At 40.8% G+C, this 19681-nt stretch overlaps 2 protein-coding genes across 8 annotated transcripts; one reads left to right on the top strand and one right to left on the bottom strand.

The window, feature by feature from the left end:
- Window positions 1–84: 84 nt before the first annotated feature.
- On the top strand, window positions 85–14455 carry STKLD1 (serine/threonine kinase like domain containing 1). Of its 7 annotated transcripts, none has more exons than XM_037400547.1 (19): window positions 85–396; window positions 826–921; window positions 1365–1409; window positions 2719–2793; window positions 3452–3556; window positions 3756–3826; window positions 4405–4520; window positions 4976–5088; window positions 5190–5350; window positions 5803–5933; window positions 6448–6531; window positions 7780–7896; window positions 8487–8621; window positions 9527–9655; window positions 10772–10900; window positions 11807–11935; window positions 12484–12621; window positions 12918–12997; window positions 14097–14455. In XM_037400547.1, exons 1-19 carry the CDS (start codon window positions 382–384, stop codon window positions 14142–14144), a joined length of 1917 nt encoding a protein of 638 aa, XP_037256444.1. In that variant the 5' UTR covers window positions 85–381; the 3' UTR covers window positions 14145–14455. The 7 variants fall into 7 exon arrangements, with proteins under 7 accessions (XP_037256444.1, XP_037256445.1, XP_037256446.1 ...); XM_037400549.1 differs by having other exon boundaries at window positions 86–449; XM_037400548.1 differs by lacking the exon at window positions 826–921.
- On the bottom strand, window positions 13468–19456 carry REXO4 (REX4 homolog, 3'-5' exonuclease). The gene is given in 9 exon segments (XM_037400550.1): window positions 13468–14863; window positions 15687–15761; window positions 16444–16518; window positions 17091–17179; window positions 17636–17829; window positions 18048–18203; window positions 18497–18852; window positions 19165–19213; window positions 19215–19456. Coding segments are annotated over 9 exon segments (1227 nt in total). The 5' UTR covers window positions 19346–19456; the 3' UTR covers window positions 13468–14761.
- Window positions 19457–19681: the final 225 nt, after the last annotated feature.

Below are 19681 nucleotides of genomic sequence, written 5' to 3'. Positions count from 1 at the left end.
AGGCGCCGCGCGGGCGGCAGCGCCGGCGCGGGCGGGGCGGGGCGGTGGCGCCGGGAGGGCGGGGAAGCCCCGCCCCTGCGTGCCGCCCTCTTAAAGGGGCCGCACACCCCGCTGAAGCAGTGCGTGGAGCAGCGGAGGGGGATACGGCTGTGCCGCCCCGTTTCTAATTTGTTTTTATTATTTTATTTTTATTTATTTTTTCTTCTTTTCTCCTTCAATGTATAGCGGCAGCTTTTTGGTCTGAAAACGTCACTTGAGGGAAGGGGGAGTGCTCCCTGCCTGGCTCGGCCCTGTTAGGCACCCGGTGCCTGAGGGGCTACCTTGGGCCGGGGGCTCCCCACAGCCGCCCTGCCCTGCTGAGGGGCCGGGCACTGCTGCGCCATGGAGAGATACCAGGTGCTGGCCGAGGGGCTAGGCCCTGCTCGGCGGGAAGGGCCGGCTGCAGCCCTGTGGGTGCCGTAGGTGGTGCTGGGGGCTGTGTGTGGTACCTGGCCCTGGGGGGGCGGCTGCGGCCTGGGGGAGGGGGTGTGGGTACCCCGGGCATGCCAGTGCTGTGACCGTGGGGAGGGGCTGTCGGTGGCTCTGGGGGTGCGTGGCCTTGAGGGTGGGGGGGGGCACCGGGGCCTGCGCAGCGTTGAGGAGATGGGTGCTGCTTCCAGTAGTAGGAGGGAAATGATGGGGGTTTCCCGGGAGGGACAAGGCCTGTGGCCCTTCAGCCGGGGAGCTGGAGGTAAGTGCTGTGTGGAGAGCATCTGGGGAGGCAGGGGGCCGTGGTGCTGCTATTTGGAGCTGGGTGGGTGTATCAGTGTCGCCCCTGTGCTGCAGGTGCTGGAGCAGCTCCAGCCTGGGGCGCTAGGCACTGCGGTGGTAGCAGAACTGAAAACAGAGAAGAGTGCAGAGAAGAAGTACATAATAAAGCAGGTGAGAAGGTGGTTGCTAGGAAAACAGGAGTCTGTTGGTATGTTTGCCATCTCCATGGGCCCTTCTGATAGTAACGAACACATTAGGTGGCTTAGCCGTTGAGTAAGGGTAGGCTTATGGCTTACTGTGCTGCTGCTTTGGAAATTAGAACATTCAGGTCACTTTACTAGAATATTGAGGTTAAAACTGGGCAAAGAGGAGCAGCCTATTTATGTCCGTCCAGTGTGTTTTCACCTGGCTCGCTGCTGCTTTGACAGTGTGGGAGAAGGACTGGTTAGCTGGTGTGAATTCATCTAACGCTCTGTTTCTGGCCATCTCCCAACAGAAAACTTACGCTAATTCATACCCAGTTTGCAGTTCCAGTCCTCTTGGCACAGTTGTACTGGCTTAAAGTTTGCCTGCCTTTATATTACAAACTCATCCTTGTCTTTTGTTTGGTGCAGGTTGAATGCATTGAAGAAAAGCGAGCAAATGAGGCCTTGAAGGAGGTATCAGTGCAGTTTTGCTTTACTACTTCATTTGCAAAGACCAAAGTCTTAGCGGAACAAAGCCTTTTATCTACAAGGATTAACTAAGTAAATAGTCAAGATGATCAGGTAGAACTATATGAGGGGTGTTCTCCCTGCCCTCTGCTTGACCTCAGACCAGGACTTTATATTGTTCTTTTATTTGAATATGTGGATTCAAATGGATAGCTGTTCTCAGAGGATAGTCCTTTTTCAGAGATTGTTTGTTTTGTGCTGAAGACAAAGAGCAAAGCTCATCCTTTTGGCCTTGAAGCTGAAGGAGACTCTTGGTCTGTTCATAGTTTATTTTCAATAACTAAGTTTCTAGTTAGCATTTCATTATATCTTAATTTCTCAGATGTTTTTTGGTGTGAATGATTTGACTGTTTTTCTTTCTTTGTTGTCCCTTATTTTTTGTGTGTGTATGCAAACTTGTTTCAGTGGCTTGAGTAAGAAGAAACATCAGAAATACTACTAGAATACCAAAATTTGTGTCAACAAAATATGTGAAGTAGCGCATGATGAATTAGTTTCAGAGTGTCCAGTAGGCATGATATCTGCAGTTGTAAATGAGTGAGAAGGCATGTCTGTACAGATGCTTCATCCTACTCAAGAGATGACCTCTTCATGTACTGAGACTGGCTTTACTGACGAAGTTTGATCCCATTTTTCTGCTGATGTACACATCTATTGAAATAAATGCAGTTGTGCCGACTGGGGGCATGGCTTTTCTTAGTTTTTCTGTTGTATTTGCACAGCCACAAACACGACTGTAGGAGAGTATGTTGAATTCTTTTTATCTTTTGTATCATCAGCAAATTTGCCGAAGTGATTGGTAACAGACTCCTACACGGAAACCAGGTTCAAGGAGATAAGCATCTCACTAGTGTCATGTTTTCTGAGGTTTGAGCTTGCATAGGGGTTACTGGAAAGAATGGTTACGCTAGAAAAATCATCTTGTCTTTCACATTCTAAGATGTGTTTTCAGGTTAGGAAGTTAAGAACTGAAGGAGGAGGTTATGTATCTTCTCCTAAAGGAGCAGTTTATATCCTTGAATCTTGCAAGGCTTTTACAGCATCACATTGAGTAGAGTCTTAGCGAAATATTTTCCTTAACTTGATGCTTGTGCATGCAAATATGTAACAGAGCTTGCACATTCCAAGACTTTGATCAGACACGCAACATGACCAAGTCAGGAACTGGCTTAGGATATTACTTAGAGTTCTGTCAATGGGAAGGACTATGTGGTTGTATAGAAAGCTCTCTGTATCTTTTTTTTATTCTATGCAGGCCATGGATTTGCTAAAACTTCATCATCCAAACATCTGTACTTACAAGGAATTGTTTGTGACTTGGGATAATGAGGTGAGAATGAAATAGGATTGGGCAAACGGGCACACATGTTCAATGTTGTGGGCATGTGAGCATTTTTGAAGGTTTAAATTTGGGGTCATTAATGTGAGATACTAAAAGAGATTATTTGATCTGAAACAAGCCTGCTTTTTAAACTCCTAAATAAACATGCTGAAAAGCTGTGAAGTTACATGGATTGGAGTCTGTTGCATGGCAGTATTGCACACTGACTCACAGGTTCTGATGTGAATCAGCGTGCAGTACCAATTTTTCATGCAGGCATGAAAACATTTTTATAGGAGACTATAGGAAGCTGAAAGCCTTGACTAATTTGCAGATTTTTTCCAGTGCTCAGGCAAAATTTGTGTTGGTTTTACGGATGCATATTTGACTTGAATTGTCCCATATGGCTTCACATAAGATGCTTGATAATGGATTTTTTGTTATCTGCCCCCCCCCCCCAACCCCTAAAACCAACCAAAAAAACAACAAACATGCTGTATCTTTTATTAAAGAAAGTAAATATTGTCTCCTCTGTGAGAGATTAATATTCTCAGAACGCCTTGGTATTAGTGAACATGACAGCCATCAGTTTGGCCAGGTGCTTTCTTACTGGGTATGTTATTACCTGCAAAAAATTAAACAATTTTGGTGTAATGTTTTGTTACAGATATCATCTCTGTTCCTTTGTCTGGTAATGCAGTACTCGGGCCAAGGAGATCTTTCATCTGTAATCAAGGAAAAAAGGCAGAAGTCAGAAAAAATAACAGATGTGGTAAATGAAGAGGCATCTAGTTGAACTGACAGTCTCACTGCTTTTATATTTCTTACTCTGTATTTCCTCTTTCTCAAAGTCCTCCCCAAAACTTTCAAAGGCCAGTGTTTTGCTGAAGGGTGGTTTTGGACATTATCTTCCAAAAGGTATTTGGAAGTTATTCTGTTGGTTACACTTTCATGTATATTCCCCTCAACAGGTGATTCTGAAGTTTCTGGGACAGATGGTAGATGCTTTGTTTTATATACACAAACAAAATATTTTCCACAGGTGAGTAGAAATCTTGTTCTCTGTCTGGTCATTGTTCTTTGCAATGTCTGTTGGTTCAGCACAGCTGCTCAGAGGCAGTGAATTTTACTGTTCCAAAAGCGGGAGTAGGAGGCAGAAATTCTGGACTTCATATATAGATAAGTTTTCTGTGACTTCTGAAGTCATCTATTGAGTTTTGTCTAGAATTATCCATTTAAATGAGGTTTTCTCTGTGTTTAAATGTGCTGTAATTCTAATACTATTTTTAATACTAGAATATCTGTCATCTGTTAATGCTTACATTTTGGTGACTGATGGACAAGGTATACTTTGTATATCTAAAGTAAGAGACAACCGTGGCATTCTACATACAGATAAATTTGTCACAATCACAAATTTTAAAGCATTTGGTTGATTATCACTTGTATATTTAAAAAAAACAACTAACAAAACACAAACAGAAAAAACCCAAAGCACTCACCACAACGCCCAAAACAAAAAAACCCTAAACCTTCTAATGTGTAAAGATGCTGGCAACCTGTAGTTAGGTATCATTAGACTCTAATTTCACAGGCTGACAGAAAATATTTGTGTTGCAGAAATCTCAAGCCATCAAACATACTTGTGATTGGTGAAGCATCTTTCATGCTGAGCGACTTCAGTACAGAAACACTTATGACGGATGAGCTGAAATGGAAAATAAGAGTGGAAGAAAGTAGATATTTGTTTTTTTACTTCATTTTTAAAAGATTCAGTTATGGTGGATATTTGTAGTCCTTGGAGAAAAATCAGTGAAAAAGGAAAAAAATTATCTTCCCTCCCTGTTCTCTGCATTATGCTATTTGTATTCTAAAGTATGAATAGTATATTCATGGGCAGTTGCCTGCAGCATTAATTGTGTTCACAACTGAAAAATAAAGATACGTCTGTGAATCTCGGATACTGCAACGGATACCATTCCTTTTTAGCTTGATACATATGCAGTAACAACTTAGAAAATTGTTGATTAGTTATAGTGTGTTTCTTAGTCTTTTGTGGCATATTCCCAGTAAAAAATGTCTAATCTCTGCAGGATATCTCTAAATTATAAAACAATTGCCTGCAGTTCATGCAGAAAATGGTGTATAGTACAATGTCAGCAACATGACTATATGATTCTTATTTCAACAGATAGCAAGTCTTGGATGGCTCCGGAAACATTTCATTTTTCTTTTACTGAGAAGTCTGACATCTGGTCTCTAGGTTGTATTCTACTTGACATGTCGACCTGCTTTGTTCTGAATGTATGTAATAATGTTTCATTATAGATTTAAAATGTCATGGGCCCGCCAGGATATCTGTAAATGAGTGTGTGAAAGCTCCTCTGGTACTACGCTTTTTACAGGCAGAAGAGATAACTTCATTGCTGCAGGATATTAGACGGGATACTGGCCGTCTTGAGGGAGTTCTAACACTAATGCAAAATGGAGATAACAGTTCTTCGCCTTTATTTCCAATTTTATGTATGATGCTACAGATTCAGCCCAGCTTGAGACCCACAGCAAAGTGAGTTCTGGATGCTTTCCTTCTGTTATTTTAGTCCTAAACATCACCTACCTTGACAAAGATGGGAATGTTAGCTACTTATTGAAAGAGATTGTCAAGGCTGCTGATCTTACTGCCTTGACAAATTGCATTATTAAGAGTCAAAGAGTTAGTCTTCATTCAGAAGTAGGCATTCTGATGTGTGAGGTGGTTTTTTTTGAAGAGTTACATTACAAACCATGTTATACACAATCTTACAAGCCATCAACTTGAAGTTGAGGCATGGCTTGCTCAGTGTAATTTCTTTCATTACCTGAAGTAAATTGTTTTTAAGTATTGTCAAAAATAATCCAGTCTTCAAGGAAGTATTATTAGCTTTTTATATCAAAATGAAACAAAGCCTGTAGAATTTTTTTTTTGGTAACTTACTAGTTCTAACTTACAGGTAATGCTTTTGTTTCTCATAATTATAGGGATCTGACTGATGTTCCATTTATTAGGGAATGTCTAACCGCTGCTGGTGCGTCTTCAGTAAAACTGGAAAAGTCTTTGCCTCCCAAAGTAATAGATGTGCTCCTTGAGGGAGGAATTGAAAGTGTTCTAGGTAATAAGGAAAATAAAATTAATGTAATGGGGATTTTCCTAGGAAATAAACCATGTGTTTTCCAGTCAGCATGTATTCTACTTGAAAATGAATTATTGGGTGTTCATTTTACTTGAAATAAAATGGGATGCTATTTGGAGGAAGGATCACTTTTGTCAATTCATGCCAGCAAAGGATCTGCTCTGTTATTTTCCTTGGAAGTAAGGAAGTTATCTTAATGTGAGAAGGCTATTGGAATAATGCATTTAAAGCCCCTATCCCTGTTCTGATTTAATATTCAAACAGGTCTTCAAAATATATAATGACAAATACACAATTATACAGGTGAAACATAACACTTTGTGATATTTAAATATTTGATGCCGTAGGGGAAAAGTTTTTCTCTTTTCAACAATCACAAATTACATTATTTTCATTTATATGAATTCAGTTCTTGCACAGAATAGAGAAAATCTGAGTGCTTTTTGTAAGTGTTTGTGTCAGATGGTTAGAAGAATTTTCTTGGTTTATGTAGAATTCATGCAGGCTTTCTGGGATATAGAAGAAGTACAGGCTGAAGCTATTCAGCACCTTGCCAGCTTTGCAAGAGATAAAAGTGGTAAGGCACTGCTTTACTAATTTATTCTGCTCTTTCCTTACGTTTTGAGATAATAGGAAGAGGAAAAAATTTCTCATTACATTAAATGAGAATGAAATTTCTCTCTTCCTAGTTCTCATTTTTGGAATGTACCACTAGTTGATGTGATTGTGTTGGTACTTGTTTTGTAAATGCTTTTGTCGAACAGCAGAGGTGTTTTACTGGATGAGAAAAATGGGCACTGGAAAAAAACAGTGATATTTCAGTTGGCAGCTAAGGTCAACTGGCAAACTGACATTTGAGGAAGGTAATTCATATCAGCATTGGGGCAACTTGGGGGTAATACCTAGGGCTGTAAGACAGAGCAAAAGGAAGCTACATATGTCTAGTTTGTGTGTCTAATAAAGCTGTGTGAGCGGAACTGTATGTTCTTCCAGCATCTGCACATCTTTCAGATTAATCTTTCAGATCAAGATTAATGTTTTCAAAGCACTATGTTACCTCAGTTATAAAATGCACTATCATTTGATAGTGATAGCATTTTGATGTTGTCATTGGCTTATATGTTAAAGCACAGGGGTGTGCATATTTGTAATCAATAAGGAAAAATAATTTGGTTTTTTTCCAAAAATTAATGAATGGTTCTTCATGATTCTCATTCAAGCCTATTGATGGCAGCACAAGGCTGTGCATGCATCTGACTGACTTGTTTGGCACTTCTGCACCATGGCTTATCATGACTGATGCTCACAGCTTTGAAGATGCCCAAAATGGATCTCTAAAACCCATCCGTTTTTTCCTCAACACTTGATCATATATTTGCAGATACACTGAATAGCTGTGTTAGGTATTCCAAAAGCTCAAAGTCTTGCTAGAACTAGGGGCCCTGATGAAATACTTCCCTCCACAGGTTCTAAAAGTGTGGCTTTAGGCTCATGCACAATGTTCTGCTGCACAACTTGCTACATGACCAGTGAACAATGCCAGTGTGACTTAATGAGGAACGTGCTGGCTACACTTAGCTTGCATACGTTTGCAGCTGTCTTTAATAAAAGACATTTCTCATAGAGACTACAACATTCACTCTGTATTGTTCCATCTATACTTGTATTTTGTTCTCTTTGATTCAAGAGTGTTGTTTTGGTGTATCACACTGTCCACAGGGACTGTAATTTATTTGAAACTGGAACTATTGTGCTTGGAGTATATATACTCACTGAGTCTTCTAAGCTGTGTAACTGAATGTTGTCTCAAATATTTTCCATGCAGCCTTGCCCTATTTGCCAGCGTTCACAGAGCTGATTACTTTTGCCATGAAGACTCATGTAGATTCTCTCAAGTTACAAGTAGACGGTTGCAGTTTATTGCTTGAAGTTCTTAGTCACGGTACAGTTACGAGACTTCCAACTTACCCTGATTAATACAGCCTATTTCTTGTAAAGTTAGGTGTAGTGGCTAAGGTTTTAAATCGGTCCAGTAATGATTTTAGGGGATAAATTTAAAGTAATAGAGGAATTCACTAGCTTTAATAAAGTTTGGATGCTCATGAACTTTCTTCAGGACTAGCGTACATTAATTCTGTGTTGGTGTTAATTTTAAATTTAAACCAGGCTACTGATCTTAGGCTACCAAGTTTGTTTTCATGTTACGTAGAGTGTTACTAGACTGCATAAATAAGAGACTAAGTGTTCTGGAATTTAAAACCATAAAAGTATTTTTTGGTCTCTTGTGTGGTCCCTGCTGTCACTTTCTTGGCAACTTACCTCAGTAACACCTGATAGCGATACAAGCTTGAAAATAGCAAGAGTTGTGTCTCAAAAGAAAATTTTAAGTAACTTTTGGATATGTTATGTGAAGAAATGCTGTTAATGGAATGTTTTCCTTAGTCTGACAGCAGGGGGTTCAGACTTTATTCAAAGCCTGAATAAGGCTTTGAACTGAAATGTTTGTTCTGTTCAAATGTTTACTTTTGACAGCTCTAGAACAGGATGTGGTGATGGCCCTGGATGAGAATGTGACCAGCTGTCTGTTAGACACAGTGAGAAAACACTCTGAAAATGAAGAGTTACTTTCGTTGGTCTGCACATTATTGATGATGATTTCAGCCAGTGGTGGGTCACCTTGTTCACTTTTGGGGAATGTTCTTATGTTTCTCCTTTTATAATCTAATCTAAGATATAATTAAGAACTTGACTTCACTGAGAGATGTGGATGTCTGTAGGTACTACTTTAATAGTGGTAGAGAATGGCAAGACTGACTAGATATTGGTAAGATAACACTCCTGGAAGTGTTAGATACACTGCTGATGCTTCAGGTACTCACAGAATTATATTTACTAGAGTGGTCCTGCATTTCATCTTGTTTTAGAAACAAGTACAAACTGTGCAAATAGTAGTGGTTGGGAAAATGAGGGCACAGAACCTGGATTCTATTTTTGACTGTGCCACGGTGAATTGAAACTATCCTACTTAATTTCTCTACTTTGTTTTTTCTCCTGAGTTTGTAATTGTTATATATTTATAGTATTTTTTACTTGTTTTCAGTGTCAGTTCAACAGTCAACCATTTTTATAAATGGTTACAGAAGGATTTAACAGCAAGGGTGTAATCTAAAAAAAAAAGTACAGTGTGTCAAGTACAAATAAACTTACCATCTAAGATCAAACTTTTTTTATACAGTGTTTCCTAATTCTGAAGCTGAGGTAGCTTGAATTGCTAGGTTGCAAAGATTTGAAAAGTAGTGTTTTATACCCTTGCAATTCCTTTTCTGCTTTGCAAATTTCAGGTCTGTAAGGAAAAAGGATGGCCAAACATCCTTTTGAAAGGGCTGCTTGTGCTAAACAGTATGGTTAAGTGCATCTTGTTAAAAGAATCTGGTCTGTTCTCTTGCTTTCTTTTGTTCCGCTGATGGTATCCTGTTACTGGTTTGTTACTGCTGTTTAAATATGTAATGCTGTCTGTTGCGAGGACAGTGAGTGGGACAAAAATACCAGATTCCATATAATTTGGTTTTCAGAAGTTGCTGCAGAGAATCTAAAGAAAGTTGGAGTAATTCCAGACCTCCTGTCAATTTTAAGAAATTATCTTCATAATGAAAAGATCTGCTTCTCTTGCTGTGGAGTTCTCTGGAGCTTGGCTGTGAGCGGTAAGTAGAACACAGCAAGTATTGTGCCTAGAGTCATGTGACTGAAAGGCAGCAGGTATTGTGCCTAAAGGGTTCAGCCATTCCTGTTGCTGGGACTGGATTTTTCTTCTTTCTCACATTCTGGAGAGATGTCTCCACAGCACTACTAGAATAACTTTAAGTGATCTGGAGTTATATGAGAGAAGACTAAAATCTAATGCAGACTTTAGCAAGCCTTCTTGTGATAAGGTTTCAAAGTCAAATTCTTACAGTTCAGGCCCAGATATGGCTTATGAGTAGACTGTCAGTAACAGAAGGGTACGCACAGTTTCTGGCTTGTCAGTCACCTGGGTTTTGCTCTGCTCTTAGCAGAGGGAGTGCAGTGAAAATAGCATATTAGGTTAGGTATCAGAATAGCATTTGGAATTAATAGCACCTTATTTCTTTGAATCACATTTCTCTTGGCAGCACTGGCGTAAATCTTGAGTTGGACATCAAGATTTGCTTTTCCAGGAGAAATGTGACTGGCAAGGTGGCAAGTGTACTCTTCCCATTGCCTTAGAACTAAACTACTGTCACCTGACAGTATTGGAGAGTCATGGGTGATGGATTGAGCTGACCCCTTCTAATGAGACCATGCTGGGAGTTTTTTAGGGGATTTGTTTCTATGACATGTTCTTGTCTAGGTGTATGGTGTTGCAATCATTAAGGAAGGCTGAAAGCACAGAAAGTGCACAATTGTACTTGGTGTGTTTTATTCCCTCTGTGCAGCAAACCATCCATTTAATTTAAGGAACTAAATATCCATCCTGCAGACCGTATTCTGTCGAAAAGGTAGTTATTTTTGGAGGTTTCTTACTGTGATCCCCATGTATAATTTAAATGGCAAAGAACTTCTCCAGGAGCCAGTTTTCAGCTTTCTGCAATAAACATTACTGTCAGTTCTGTAAAATTTGAGTGTGGTTTTGTACATTTTGGATTCCTTCCCTCTGCTGTTGTCCATACTAAAATAATGTCGCAGTACTCCAATGGTATCACCCGTTAGGTTTTACTGATACATGCACATTGTAAGTCAAATTGTGATATTATTACTTGATTAAATAACTGATGCATTCCCTTTTTGTTACGGTAATTCAGAGAATAATGTAGACAAAGCATTGCTGAAAAGTGCTGTTCCTGTGACCTCTGCGGTCCTTCAAGAGCACCTCCAGAACGGCACAGTTACGGAGTCTGCTTGCTCAGCTCTATGGGCATTGTCACTCCAAGGTGTGTTTTCCTTTTCTCCTTGTCCCCTGTGTATGGAAAAGGCTAGTGTGCCAGACCACGTCTGTCAGTGAGGAGCCTTGAAACACAGGCTGCTTGGCCTTAGCAGGCTCTGCAGATGGCAGCAGAGTTTGGAACTTGTATCCTCTCTTAACCAGTCTTCCCTGTACTTGCTCTCTAACGCTCCCTAATGAAGCCATTTTTGATGAGCTGTAGCAATTATATAACTAGGTACCGATAACGATTACTGTAACGATGGGCAGCTACGACAACCCCCATTGTGCAGAGCACTCCAGCTTATCTCTTAAGACCAACAATCCCATTTGTGTTACTCCTTTGAACATAGCATTAGTGCTGTGCAGCATGGGCTGGGAGGTTTGGGTTTATGCCATTTGCTTTTTAAATTGGGAACTGTATTTCAGATTAAAAAATAAAGTATCACTGTCATTATCATGTGCACTAAAGAACACATTCTTGCAGTACTGCTCTGTCTTATTTCTTCCTCATGAAAGAATATTGCTGTATGTTTACCTGCTGCCCTGTGCTTAACGCCATTGTTTTCACCAAGATGAGCTGAATAAACACCCTGAGCAATCTCATTTCAAGTACCCATCAGCAGAACAAGCTGGATATTCAGGACTGGCCATTCCTTTTGGCTTGGAGAATGAAAGGGAATCTTGGCACAGAAGATATATCAGAAATTTCTCCTAGACCTGGATCAAGTCACGATAAAGACTTTATTTGGCCTTTTGTACTGCAGTACAGGCTTTCACATGCTTTTTTGTAATTTTTCACATAATTACAAAGTCCTTTTAGAAACAGGAGCCAAAATTTGAAATGCTGAGGAGCATTTTGAAGGTTTTTGAGAATATTGAAGCTTTGGGGTTTTGTGTGTGGTTTGCTTTTAAGGTTGCTTAACTGAAAATGAGTATGAGCCCATAACAGCGCTTCTGCTGGATGCACTCAGGAAGAACCCAGAAAGACCAGTGCTGGTGAAGAATGCCTGCCAGGCGTTAGCAAGCCTTCTAAGGCTATCTGGTAACATTCAGCAATTCTTTTTTTTATTAATAGCAAATCAGCTCAGAAGTGGATGTCTCTGTATAGTTCAAGAGTTCATAGTGGGATTGGGATTGACATCTGTCCTGCCGAGTTAATCTTTTCTTGCAGGACAGAGTGGAAGAGGAAATAGTGAAACTGAAGGTGCAAATTTTTTTTCTTTCCACAGACCCAACATGCATGTGTGAGAAGTATTAGATCAGTATAATCAGATCTATTAGTAACTTGAGAGTGTTTTGTTATATTACAATGAAGTTGTTTCAACAGTGTAAAAGGGTCGAGCTGAATCAATGTGAAAACAATAAACATTCAAATACCACTTCTGTCCTGCATGACAGTGTCAGCTGCATATATGGTCTTGTACTTGTTGCCCAGATATGCTTCAGCATAGCTTTTAGGAAGACTGAAAGTAATGGGCATGACTTCCTGGAAAAAATATTACATGTGTGCTAGCTGGAGCAGCGGATTGGAAAGCAGATAATGCAGTTTGCAGTGATCAGTGAGCCCAGCAGTGTTTGTCTCCCTTTCAGAAATATCAGCTTTGAGATTTATAACGGATTCAAAAGGCAGTGGAATAAACCTGATCGAAGATGCCTACCACCTTCACTTTGATAATCCAGAAGTGGTGGAAACCATCTGTATGCTGATTAATGAGATGGCTCAGTATGGTGAGATAGTGTGGTATTTGCTGAGTCTCTTCCTCTCCTTCACTCCCAAAAGAAAACTGTAACAGCAGCTGCTCAGGGTCAGGAAAGACTTGGGTATCTGAGAAGGGAGGATGAATTAGAACCGAGAGTTCATTCCACTTGTTCTTGAATAATTATAAATGCCACTCTGATGTTACAACACTGTAACTTGATCTTATGTGATCTTGCCTTCTCTTTGTGTAGATCTGTCCTCTCTGCTCTCCTTTAGCTTCAGCCTTGTGAGTAACCGTCAATTATCCTGCTCGTTTACATTACAGATGATGTTGTGCTGGATATGCTGTCCCAGAAAATGGAAGACCTGCTGTCTGAAATAAAAATCCGGTTTCCATCTAGCATGGTACGTAGAAGTCCCTGATAATAGGAGTTGGATGCTTAGCCTGTTATTTCTGGTTATGGATTTTATAATTTTCAAATAGTTGGAATTACATAGTGTAGAAACTTACAGAATTAAGTGTATGAGAAGAGTGAGTTTGTAAGAATATTTCTAACTACTGAAAACAAGTAGTTGGAATGTTTTTTTCCTTTATGCTGTAATTTTTTTTAAGACTGTTCTGGGCTTTTGCAACATTGTATTGCATTAATTTACCACATCCTTCACACCAAGACAGGCTAAAGTTTACAGGAATAAAGCATAAGTATATTATATCCAGTTATTTTTTTTGCAAGTGGCATCCTTAAAAAATAAAACCCCAAAACCCAACAAAACAAGCCCTTGTCACAGTTTGTCTGAAGATTTAACTTATAAATTAAATTTCAACAATAGTCATACTGAAAAAAGGTAACTGTTGAGACACCAGAAACGGCAAGGTTATTCAAGCTATTTATTGTGTTACACTAGTATTACCTTTGCAACAGCTTGCTGTCAAGAAACTAGTAATTAGAAGTTTGTTCATCGAGCCAACAGAACTGGTTAGTCTTATAACATTGCTCTTTAGTTACACGTAAGGCTGTTTACATAACTTGTCTTAAAGACAGTTAAATGCAGACTTGCTCTCCTGTGTCTCCTGCATGCATTGCCTGTGCTGTTTTAATGAATGCTGCAGCTCAAAGGTAATGCAGAAAAATCATGAAAGAAGAAAGCTCCCTCTTCCGTTGTAAACCTTATTCATCGTTCCTCATGTCCCACTGACAGCACAGACAGACCAGAACACTCTCATTCTAGCAATAGAGCATGTGACATGCAACTACTAAATCTCCGAAACACATTCCTTGTAACCTTCCAGTATCCATTTAGATTATTTAAATCATAGCTTTAGTATTCAGTCTGGTAATGATAGCTCCTTTGGATTTTGCAGAATCAGACCCCACAAAGGTTTAAAACACCAGCCACTTTAAAGACCTATGTTAGATACAGTGTTTTTATTAATAAAAGAATATAAAAATAAGTGAAGCAACAAGGTAACCTTTTATTTGACAATTCTCACATTTCTCTCCAGGAGATAATGACCCTTGTGGATGCAACGCTTCTGAAACTGCAGAAGTAAAAGAATTTTTTTGTACAAGAACAAGATTTGTACACTTCTGGTTCAGATAAAAAAGCTTGGATCCTTCAGAAATACCGTAAAGGATTTTTCTCACCAGAAAGATTAATATTGGGCTATTAATAATATATAAACAGTTATATATTCTGCTCACTTAGGTATCACAACTGTGAGACTAACAGCAGTAAATAAGAATTCACTTTACTTTGTAGACTTTTAAGTATCTGAAATAAAGATTTTTAGTCTTGGGAGTTTCAGCAAACCAGTAACAGTTTCTTCCTTCATCTAGTGTAATTTAAAACCACCTTTTTTTTTAAAAAAAACTTATTCAGTGTATATTTCCTTTGCAGAAATTTAACTGATGAAGTACTTAACAAATGCAGGCATTTGTTATGAGTATTGTTTAAAGACAATAGTAGGCATTAAGCATAGGTACCATCCAGAAAGGGGATACTAGCAGTATTCTTGTGTGGCAACGTTCAGGTACCAGGTTAGATGTATTGCCTTTTGATTGGTGTTTATGAAGTAGCTGCTGTCCGTTCTGAGTTCTTTCTAGATTTGCCCTGGAATGTGACACAAAACCAGCAAATGCTGCAGATAAAAACACAGGGTAGAATCATTCAAGTTTTACAATTTTTGTTGTTAGATTTGTTCTTAACAGCAGCTTCCCATTTCTTTTTCTCTAAGGTGTACAGTCTCATAGCTGCTTGTGCATCCTGAATCTAAAAGAGAACAGAAGCAACAGGAGGTTTAATGAAACATAGCTGAATCATGGTTTAAGAACATTGTTGTTAATAAGCAGCTAAATCTTCCATCACTTTAATACATCCTTTCATTTAACATTTCATAATCTCTTTCTAGATTTAGGTTCTGTGACTAGTGGAGGGGATGAGTATGTATTCAGACTGCATGGCCCACCACAAGGCTACGTACTTCTCTTTCTGATTGTGAGCTGGAAAGCCATAATGGAAAAAATACTCTTGATACAGAAAATACATTGAGATATATATATATTGAAAAATACTCGATATGGTATCTTGGAGATATCTTTTTGATACTCTTGTGAGAGTACGTGGTCACAATTTGCCCTGCTTCTTCAGTTCATTGCTCTGCTATATCCTCCTGTCCACTGAAAGAAAGGAACTAGCTCCTGAGATTCAGCAGTAGGCTCTCAAGCTATTTTATGCAACCTACCACAATACAGTGGTGCAGGGTGCTGCTTGTAAGGTAAGCTGTCAATACTTGAGAATTACTTTTTTCCCCTGGGGATCTTCAATAACAAGAATTACTATTTAAGCAAAATACAGTTGACTTGTGCAAAATAAGTTGAAAATAAGAAAGTAATCAAAGTGTTATGAGACATGCAATGGTAAGCAAGCTTCAGTGACAATCTCACTGCAGTATGGTGTCCCAGCAGAGCTTGCTAACTTTCAATAAGAGACTAGATGGAAGCCACAGCATTCTGGATTGAACCCAGATCCTAGAGCTAATGTGTAGTACCTTGCTGATCTACCCAAAAATGTTATGTTCTGATGAGATACATACTGAGCAGTGCTCCGATGTCTGCACTTGAACATTCAACAGTCTCTCACAGAGCAGTTTCAATGATGGCCGCCCGTTCTAGAAACAGAAAAGGTAGAATCGTGCTGTCTTGCACTATTTGAAAAACATACATAGATGTGTGTGCATATATAAATTATTCATTTAAGTGTACTCCTCAAAGTACAGCACATCTCAGCTTCTACTTGTGAACTGTCAAGAATAATGAATTATAAGCTTTATGCATGCACTGCTGAAAGGATTTTTTGTATTACCATAATCTTAAGGTTTGTTTGTTGTGAAAAAGAAAACCTGAGTTTGTAGTTACAAAATTTAAAGTATCTCCCTATAATCTGAACCTTTACTCCTGCAGAAACGTGAAGCCATTTTTTTTTATATCCCTACGGAAATGATACCATTAAGATGACTGCATAAGCCTTACCACAAGGAGGACTATCATCTTATTTTGCTGTCCAGAAAAGCATTACAAAGACCATGCAAGTGCTCAAGAATGTAAGAGCCACTAGATTTTGTGCACAGGTATTACTGGTGATGTTTGCACTGAACTATGTAACTTGGTGATTATTTCAATCACTAAGCATTCAACTAGACAAGGATTTTTGAATGACAAAAGACTGGCATCCCCATTTCAGGTAGGAAAGAAGGAACAGGGTCAGGTAGAGGCGAGTGTAGGAGTGAGCTAGCAGCTGGGGGTCAGCAGCTCAAGAGTCAAATGAGGCTCGCCTTCCCATCAGTTTCTTACCTTGACTCTCTGTCTGAAAGGCTTGTATTTTTGTGTGTCACGTATCTTCTTCTGAGGGTGATCAAGAAATAGGACCTAGAAGAAATTACATTTCCAGTCCAAAAGTGTGCTGTTGCATGGAACTTTATACAGGTGAACGTAGAGCTTCCTGCTGTTCCCTTCCATCCGTTGCAAGAGACAGTTCAAACCCATGAATGAACCCAGACACTGGCTGGGCTCAAGAACCACAGTTCTACTTGGGTATGAGAAACAAATTAATCTGGAGGCACTGCCTGCAGAGACTACCTGCAGTGCTGGTACGGCATGACATAAGATAGCTGTCTCTGGTAACCATGACCAGACTGCTGAGCTCTGGGGACTAAGCAAACATGCAGACGGGCTTTTGCATCATTCTGTTTCTTTCCTGGCTCTTTAGGAGGCAGATCAGTGCTATTAGCAACAGAGTTTGGAAGCTGAAGAACTTTAGTGAGCAAGTGGCTAGGGCTCTAATTGATGTAGCATGAAATTACAAGAAACTGAGGTAACAGTGATAAAGCCGTAGTTCCCAGGAGTTCAGGTATGTTCATCTGAATAATGTGTTAGAAATTTAATCAATTTTAAATCTTTTGGAGCCTTGTCCCTAAAGTAACAAACATGCAGCCGTATACCTTTAAATCATTGCGTAAAGCATGTCCAACTAAAATCCTCCCATTTAAGATGTTGGCGACCTCCTTCTGAACTGTTTTAAAATCTTCACCTAAAAATACCACACAAGGAAATGCTTGCCATTATATGCATAAGACAACTAAGCAGTTGTTTCAGCAGCTAAAACAGTGCATCTTTGCTGTGAAAGCAATTGTATCCTTAGGACTGCAGTTACATACATTTGTATAGTATGCTAAATCTTCTGCTTGTCAGAAGAGCGTAGAGAATTCCATAAAGAACATAGCAATAGAAGCAAATAAACTTCCTATTATTCCCATAACATAATTCACAAGTTAATTTTTTCTAGGGCGTTAGCGACCACTCTGTAAACTAAGTACTTCCCATGGTGGGGTTTTTTTAGCATTCAGACTACATTTTGTTTTCCATTTACCAAAATAGGTCTAAAACTTTTCCGAAGTCAGCCAGTAATGTTTCTGTGATAACCTGTTACATTTTTCCCTCCTGAAAGAACTTTTTTTTTTTTTTTAAAAAAAAAAAAACCTCCTACCTGTATTTATGTTCTCAGGGCGTATGCCACTAACAGCTGTTCTGTAATCAGTCACCTCTTCTGTAGGCTTGACATACTTGTCATAAACGCACTTTCCAAATTGATTCACGATGGACACACGAGCCACAATACTGTCTTCACCCTTTGGTCCCACTCCCACCATCTCACAGTCCATGGCTACAGCTCGTGTCAGCCTAAAAGACAAAGGACAGCATGGTGACACCTCTGTTACAGCAGCCCCACAGCGGAGTTCACAAGGTGCACACGTCAATATGAACTGGGGAAACTCAGCAATTTATCTGTCAGCAGATGCAGGGAGATGTCAGCTTATGCTGTGCACCTGCAAATCACAGTTATTGGAAGATAATCTCAATGCCTCTGCTGCCATCCTTCCCGCTGGAATGCCACTCACCCTTCAGAAGCCTTTTCTTTAACCAGCACCTGCTCCACAGACTGTTTGGGTTGGCCTGTTTCAAGTCCCAGATTTCTTCTAGCAATTTTTGCTGCTTCAGGTCCTATTGCTGCTTCAATATCGTTTGGATCAACGTCATCAAACCAGATTTCAGCCCTGGTAAGTAAAGATTTAATTACATTTAATGGTCTTAAAGGAGTCTTGCACCTTTATATTGTAGAAAAAACATACTTATTTTTTAAATCAAGAAATTATCCCCAGGAAAATTAGTCTAGTACTGTCACCTATGCAGGTTTGTTGCTATATCTGAGGAGCAGGGGCAGCATGTGTCTTATTTCTCTCCAAAACTTAGTCTGGAAGAAGCTGTTTAGAATGTACTGCTCTGTGCTCCTTAAGTACACCTCCCAAAATAAATATCCACATACACATATGATGCCTGAAGTACTCACTCTTTGGGTTGCTCCTCTGCGTGTTCTTCAGCTTTCCTCCTCTTATGTTTTATATTACCTTTCTCCTTTAAAATACTGCCATTTTTCTTTTTTTCTTTGCAGCCTTTTCCACCGCTTTTGGTACTATTTAATTTCTCATCCACTGCAACGCTCTTGGATTTTTCCTTAGCCAGAGGAGGGCTGTCTTTAGCAGAACCATTGCCTGTTTTATGTGTGGATTTGGCCTTCACCACATTCCCATTCCCATTCACAGCTGGGACTCCCTGGCCATTTCCCACTTTGACTGGGTGCTTTGTCGTGAATGTTTGACACGCAGAAAGAGACTCATTAGCGCTATTTGCCTTTTGCTTGAGTAGCTAGAACAAACAAACAAAACAAAAAAAGGGAAAAAAGGATTATTTCCCTCCACTTCTGATCCAGCACCTCTCCTGAGGGCTCCTGGCATCCTGCCTTTCATGGCTGCTTGGCACCATCCGGCTCGGGCCATCCCAGGTGCCTGCCCACCGCACTTTCTTGACACAATAATATCTATTTTTTTTCGTAATTACCACATACAAAGCAGAACCGCATTCAGAGAAGGGCAGGATGCCCCCCGGGCGCCTCCCCCGCCCCAGGCCCCCGTGGATGCCTCCGGCTCGCCCCAGCCGGGTGCCCCGGTACCCCCTCACCTCCTGCAGCGCCTTCCAGTTGGAGGAGAACTCCCGGGGGCTGCGGGGGGGGGGCCGCCGCCATGCCGGGGCCTTGTGGCGCGGGCCCCGCCGCCGCTTCCCCACGGCCGCGCCGGGCCTTCCTCTTCCTCCTCCTGCCCGTCCTGCGGGCCTCGGGCTCCGCGGGGCCCTGCTTCGCCATGCGGCCCCCCAGCCCCCGCGGGGCGGCGAGTCCCAACCGGGCCGAGGCTGCAGCTCCCCGCCACGCCGGGGCCGCGACCGGGGCCGCGCAGCGCCGCACCCGCCCGGTGGGGAACGCAGGCCCGCGCTTCGGTTCCGGGCTCCTGCTGGGCCTAAGGCGGGGAGGGCCTGGCAGCTGCCGTGGGTTGATTTGGCAGCTGCCGTGGCGAGGCGTGGGCCCTGCCCGGGCTCAGGTGGAGCAGCAGCGAGCCCCTTTCCCCCCGCCAGTCGCCCCTCGCGTGTTTGGCCGCTAAGGCTGGCGCAAAACTCGTTATTGCTGCGCTCTTTGGCTGAAGTC

This window comes from Falco rusticolus, chromosome 9, assembly GCF_015220075.1.
Source record: "Falco rusticolus isolate bFalRus1 chromosome 9, bFalRus1.pri, whole genome shotgun sequence".
Taxonomy (NCBI): Eukaryota; Metazoa; Chordata; class Aves; order Falconiformes; family Falconidae; genus Falco; species Falco rusticolus.
Note: the sequence above shows the minus strand (reverse complement) of the source record. Positions and strands in the feature narration are given on the sequence as shown.

Coding starts and splice junctions, on each gene's coding strand:
- STKLD1 (XM_037400541.1), top strand. CDS start 643: ATGGGTGCTGCTTCCAGTAGTAGGAGGGAAATGATGGGGGTTTCCCGG. Junction 3,557..3,755: donor CAGAAAAAATAACAGATGTG/GTAAATGAAGAG, acceptor TCCCCTCAACAG/GTGATTCTGAAGTTTCTGGG. Junction 6,532..7,779: donor CTTTGCAAGAGATAAAAGTG/GTAAGGCACTGC, acceptor TTTTCCATGCAG/CCTTGCCCTATTTGCCAGCG.